At 35.4% G+C, this 6,553-nt stretch overlaps 1 protein-coding gene and 1 pseudogene across 2 annotated transcripts; one reads left to right on the top strand and one right to left on the bottom strand.

The window, feature by feature from the left end:
• The first annotated feature begins 1,288 nt into the window (after positions 1-1,288).
• LOC124848933 (transcription factor ILR3-like) lies at positions 1,289-3,425 on the top strand (annotated as a pseudogene). The gene is made up of 5 exons (XR_015780451.1): positions 1,289-1,575; positions 1,732-1,790; positions 2,467-2,541; positions 2,620-2,782; positions 2,942-3,425. The product of XR_015780451.1 is annotated as a transcription factor ILR3-like (transcript).
• A 261-nt stretch (positions 3,426-3,686) lies between these two features.
• On the bottom strand, positions 3,687-4,949 carry LOC124848935 (early nodulin-like protein 1). The gene is made up of 2 exons (XM_047326760.2): positions 4,598-4,949; positions 3,687-4,511 (listed from the first exon to the last, which is right to left on the bottom strand). Exons 1-2 carry the CDS (start codon positions 4,761-4,763, stop codon positions 3,937-3,939), a joined length of 741 nt encoding a protein of 246 aa, XP_047182716.1. The 5' UTR covers positions 4,764-4,949; the 3' UTR covers positions 3,687-3,936.
• Between the last annotated feature and the right edge of the window lie 1,604 nt (positions 4,950-6,553).

Here is a 6,553-nt window from a genome sequence, read left to right on the forward strand (position 1 = left end):
TTTTTTACAAACGGAAGACACTGATCTTACCTTAACACAAATTCTAGGACATCCCCAATTTTTTTGTAATACAAATTTCATTGACAAATGTAAACACCAATTCGAAAACGAAAACAGAAACGAAGGCTTACATGTTGTAGAAGACGAAAAAACGCACACGAGCCGCTCGATGATTATAACGACGACTCACACAGATCGCTCAATGGCAGTAATGAAATGGAAACTGAAAGAAAAGAGAAGGAACAAAGAAAACGAAGTCGAGAGGAAGGAGAAAGAGAATGTGAATACAAAAATGAAAGTATTTTTTTACCCTAAAACAGACTCTGGTTTTTTTATCCCAGTAATTCTCTACATTTTTACATGTGATATGCCACCCTCTCGGTTATTACATAATATTATTTAATTTAGCAATAATTTAAGCAATCTACTATTAATTAAAGTAGGAGTGTCATAATTTTTTGTGAGTTTAATCTCTGATTTAAGTTATTAATTTCTAAAATGATATTTTTATGCGCATCACGTCACGGCAATGAACAGCATGTTTCAAGCCACCGGGAAAGGGCTAGTTGTATTTTATTATGCATCCAAAGAGCCTAGATGAAGACAACAATGAAAGAACTTCACATTATATTAACACCAATGAGCTAATCACTATTATGACATTATCATTACTATTAATAGGATTAATACGTAAATTTTAATAAGGTGATTTCTAGAAACATCACCACACCTTTGGTATCCTAACCTCATTAAATAGTCCACCGTCCCCAAAAATGACGGCTCTTACGATAAGAACGGGCTATGTTAAAATAATCAAAGATGGTAAATTAAGATGGTATTTATGCGTAATTACTTATCTTGAACAAACTTTTATACCGCATTTGAATGCTGATTATATACGTTGATCTGAGTGATCGAGTAGAATCAGTAGCCTTAACAATTTCTGTGTCTCGTACCAAAAGAAAAATACTGTGCAGAATGTCTTTACGTTAGCAACAAAAAGTTACAAAAGTGAATGTTGTTTTATGAAAAATAGTAACGCGGCTGAATGGTCAACTCGGCTTAATTTGCATGTGAAACGGCCCAACACAAAGGCATCATACAAAGGAAGAGATGGCGTTTACTTAGTTCCTCTGCACTGTAACAACGTAAGGCAGTGTAATGCAATTGGCCATGGTGCACTGTTCTAGAATGACGCACAATCTGCTGCTTCCGTCACAGCCCTCATCACCACAATGACTTTCTCTTTACACTTACAACGGAAGATAAGGAACAAACAAGTAAAATAAACAAAAGCCAAAGGAACAAATGAATAATGTTGTGTTACATAGTATTATAATATTCTCACGCTATTCACTGCTCTCCTAGCCTCAGTTCAGACACAGTGCACTCTTTTTCTCTCTTCTTGCTTGCTTCCAACATGGACATGAATTCCTCAAGTGGTGCCTCCGGTTGGCTTTATGATTATGGCTTTGATATCCCTGTTGCCGGTGCTGACTTCATGGTTGTAGCAGACTCTGGAGGTTTTAGTTGGGGGCCTCAAAATCACACCTTGAAAGGTCCTTCACATACGAGGTCGGTTTGCTTTGTAACTTTCTGTTCTTTTACTTTCTGCTTGGTTTACAATTTGCACCAAGTGTTGTTGAGCATGGGAATTGTAGTGAATATTGTTTTAATTAACCTTTATTTAATACCTAGAACTGCCTTATGATGATTGTTTTATAATTGCAGCTTGGAAATGGAATACTCACTGGATTCTCAACTGTTCTGGAAAATAGTCCTTCAAAGCGGTAATATCTCTTCTGGCTCTGTAAAGAATATATGAAGTAAAAGTTGTACCTCCACAACTGTTTCTATGATTTGGAATCTTGGCATGGAGCTGGGATGTTCGAGTTATCATCACCAGGATAATTTCCAATTTTGTACAGTTTCATTGAAGCCTCCCATGACATGTTCTATGCCTTAAGGGATTCTACAGCAATAGGACACCCAATTTGCTAGAACTTTACATAAGGATTTTCTCCATGCTGTAAATATAGAAGAGGAAATTAATTCTATGTATTACAGTCAAAGTGGGTTTGAGTGAAAAGAATCTTATAGTGCTCTGAATTTAGTTGAGTGATTCTTTCAATTGTGTCTAACCAATTATTATTAGTCATAGTGAAGAATATGGACCTCAAGAATGTTTCTCATGTGTTAATTGATGTTCATGTATTTGGAGATTAGGAATGACTACTATGTTTCTTTGTTAGTTATCAGTGACTATGTTAAACTCTAGTCAACTAATACAGGGTTAAGTATGTTTGGTTACAAAGAGTTCAATTAGTGACTGTAAGTTTGACGTGATTCTGTGCCTACACTAACTTGAAATTTGTGATGAATTTTCCGGTCTCTTTTTCTTTTACCTCTGTCATCTTTCTCTTTCATTCATTCTTTTCCCTAAATCCTTTGGAACTCCTACTGCAGGTTAAAGACCGAGTCATGTGCATCTGGCGCCAAGGCGTGTCGCGAAAAAAGGCGAAGGGATAAACTGAATGATAGGCATGCTATTACCTTGCGTCTTATGTGATTAAGTTTACTGTTCAAAATCTCATGTCTTCAATTTGGCATGATTTTAAGGTTTCTGGAATTGAGTTCCATCTTGGAGCCTGGTAGGCCGCCCAAAACAGACAAAGTTGCAATATTAAGTGATGCTGCTCGAGTGGTAGTCCAATTGAGAAATGAAACCGAGAGGCTTAAGGAAATGAATGATGAACTACAGGGAAAAGTTAAAGAATTGAAGGTGATTTTCTGTTTCTAGAGATTATTTTACTTTGATGAATTGACTTAGTAGAGTTTAGTTCTGTTTGGAATTCGATTGCTAAGCTTTCTGTATCAAATAAGGGGTGACCATGACAGTATATGTTGATTGTGTGTAGTTCTGAACTTTTGTTCCTTGCAGGCTGAGAAGAATGAACTTCGTGATGAGAAGAATATGCTGAAGGAAGAGAAAGAAAAGTTGGAGCAGCAAGTAAAACTGACAAATATACAGAACAGCTTCCTCCCTCAAGGCCCAGCTGCTAAAGGACAAGTTGGTACCCATAAGCTGATACCTTTCATTGGCTATCCTGGAATTGGTATGTGGCAGTTTATGCCCCCTGCTGCAGTTGATACATCGAAGGATCATCTGCTTCGACCTCCAGTTGCATAAAGTGGTTAGCAATAGCATCCACTTAGTTGTGTGTGCTCTTTGCTTGCGGTATTTTTGTACAAGTCATCCATCCTACCTATTGTGTGTTTTCTAAAAGTCATAGGACAAGTGTGCTCGGAAACTGATAAATAAGATAAATTTGTGCTATTGTTGCTTGAACTATTTTAAGAAAGTGGACCATGTCATGGCTATAATGTGTGTTGCATGATTAAAAATAAAAGTGTGTTTTAGTGATTGTTTGCTGGAATGTTTCCTTTTTTTCTTGGTCCAGGTTCTAGAACCAAAATGATCACCTATATTTCTCTCATTTTCAAGAGCAGAAAGTGCCTACTGTTCCAAGATGCTGAATGAATATCATGTCCATTTGGGAAGTTATATCACCTCATCGTTATATAGGAAATTTATTTTCTGCGGCTGATTAATATAGGGAAGTTCTCTTCTATTTGTCTGTTCTGTTTTTTTCACATCACCTGCTCTAGTGGCAAAGTAGTTTATTTTCCTCAGTTTTTAAGCAAAGTTTTGAGGACTTGGAGATGGTAATAGCAAGCTTATCCTCGGTAGGATGATCAGAAAATCAGTTTCAGTAATGGGGTCTAAAATCAAATATCATTGACTAATAATACACGCTCATAGAAATTATATCTGAATTGTAAGCAATTAACCACACCAAACTGACAAAGAGAACACCAGAACAATTTTCACACAATGAACTCAGAAGTAACGATTAACTAAAGTTTTCTCCGTCCTTAGAAGGCCATAAACATCATTAGAAAGCTTGAAACTACCGCAAAGGAGGCTTGTAGAATTCCTTCCCTGGTAGATGAAGCTGACACGTCTTGTGAATGTTGTGCTAGAGGTGAAGCAGAAGCAGGAAACTCAGTAGAAGGAATGACTGGAGAGAGTATAGGACTTTCAAGATGAGTTTGGAACAACGGACTCGGTGCTAGAGGTGAAACAGAAGCAGGAAATTCAGTGGAAGGAATGACTGGAGAAAATATAGGACTTTCTATGTGAGTTTGGAACGATGGACTCGGTGCTGTGGGAATTTCTTCAGGAGATTCTGCAGACGGAGTAGTAGAATCTTCAGGAGATGCTGCTGGTGTGGCAGAAGCTGTTGCAGTGGCAAGAGTGTTTACTTCAACCTTCATTCCTTGGCTGCAATGTCCCATTGTCCCACAGATGAAGTATCTTTTCCCTGGTGAAGTGAGAGGGACGGTTGTGGCGCCATCGTTGTAAGACTGAATAGGGTTAGTTGGCTGGCAAGAATCATAGTCTGCCTTTGTAACTTCAACCACATCATGGTTTGGCGGGTACTTGAAAACTGCATTCATCAATGTCAATGTCATCAACTTAGAAACAATACATGAAGATAATGTGCTTCACGGATGCATGCAAGGACTGACTTACCTAGACTGTCTCCCACTGAAAATATTTGAGATGAAGCCCATGATTGAAGGTTTGAGTTTGTGTCCCACCCACCATTTGGGCCTCCAACAATGTAATCTGTAGCCAAGGCCAATTTGATGAGTATGGCCAAAAAAGATACCCTGAAGATGATTGCCGGAACACCCATATTTTCTAACTGCTAATGTATATGTGAGTGATGGAGATGATTCACCAGAGATGAGAAGTTATAAAAGTTAATTGTTTAGTTGTGTCTGACATTTTGACTTGAGTTTAGAAGTCTATATATAGAGACATGATGGAATTTGGAGAAGAATCTTTAGAACGATGATAGTGATGATGTGTAGTTGTGGTTCATGCAATGCTGGAGTTGGTTCAGTCATGCAGATGAGAGGGATTATCTTAGTTGGTACAGTCTTGACTCTTCCATATGATTCCTAACTTTTTATTTGTTAAGTTTTCTGATGCTTGGAGGATTCACAGGTGTAGAATTTCCAGGTGATAGTTGTTGGATTCACAACAACTCAACTTCAGCCTTTTTCACATTTATGATTTGAAAACTAATTTATCAGTTCCATCATAAAAATATGTGACTTAGTTCACTTGCACGCACATCATTCTACCAAAAAGTTTCTCAAGTAATTTTTTCCCCTTAATTTGTAGAATAAATGTCAGAGATGTACAGGGAATCATTTTGAGGCTTGGCCTGTTATTCCATAGTGGTGCACCTAATCCGTGCATCCAACCAACCCATTGTGGCAGAATATTAAACTATTTTATGATATGTTGGCAAGTAGGGTTCTAATAAGGAACATAATAAAAATGCAGAGGAAACTGGTTTTTACTAATATTTATAGCTTTACATTTCCTCTATTTACGGTGAAATTCCTAGCTAACTGTTTCGAAAAGGTATCAATCTGATATATTTCTGTAGGTAGAAATCCACTCTGCATCATTCGGCATGTCAACCATATATGTTAACCATATAAAACTTGTTCTTCTCATCAGTTTCACCAAAGAAGTATTCATTAGATAGGTTGTGTTAAATGTTGAAAAAGAAAGTTTTATTATTTATAGTAGTTTTATTTTATTCGAATTATGTTTTTATAAAAATCTATATTAAATAAAAACAAAATAATATTTGTAATATCTATTACAAAAATAATAATAGTAATAATAAAATAAAGCGAGTAATGCTGCTAATGAGCTGAAGCCAGCATCAGTTCGTATATATTTAATCACAAAATTTCTGTCTTGCATCACTTATATATCATTGGCTAATACATTATTATTTTTTCTTGTAAGTGTAACCTTATAAACATCTTGGTTGTGTAACTTTCTTATTTTATAAATAACATTTTCTTGAAAATTGCACTTTGACATTAATTTTTTTTTCTACCCTAACAATACTTTTCATTACCTTTTACTTTCTCTTTTTCTTTAAAAACACAAAAATTAGCTTGTATTAAAACTATTTTTATCTTTATAAAAATTGTCAAATCGTATCAAAAACCTTTTTTCTATTTTTTTAGTTGTTATCATCATGCAAGACATTTTTCTAAAAAAATTAATTATTGATGTAAAAAGTTAATAAAAATTTTTCATTATACTAAAGAAGATTGGTCCTTTCTAAATCAGAGGTATAGATGAAAAAAAAGGTTATTACTTTATATTTGCATTAATATATAATTAAAGGAATCATTATTCAATTCCTCATTATTTGGTTTAATCAAAATTCAATTATCACAACTCACTCTTAAAACTTGGAATCTTCATTAGAGCAATAAGTTGCTCCACAACTAAATTATTAATCGCTTATAGGCTGATCTAAACTCAGTCTTATAAACTTAGAATCTAAACTCAGATTCAAGGGAAATTTCAGAAAGGTGTTATGTTAGCATAAGTTAAAGTTTCAACCTAGACAAAAAGGAAAATCGTTTTTTCAGTACTCCAGTTTGT

This window comes from Vigna umbellata, chromosome 6, assembly GCF_029865625.1.
Source record: "Vigna umbellata cultivar VRB3 chromosome 6, Vumbellata_1.0, whole genome shotgun sequence".
NCBI lineage: Eukaryota > Viridiplantae > Streptophyta > Magnoliopsida > Fabales > Fabaceae > Vigna > Vigna umbellata.

Excerpts from the sequence above, each read along its gene's own strand:
- LOC124848935 (XM_047326760.2), bottom strand. The coding sequence starts at position 4,763 with ATGGGTGTTCCGGCAATCATCTTCAGGGTATCTTTTTTGGCCATACTC. Across the intron at positions 4,512-4,597 it reads TTCAGTGGGAGACAGTCTAG|TTTTCAAGTACCCGCCAAAC; the intron begins GTAAGTCAGTCC and ends TGATGAATGCAG.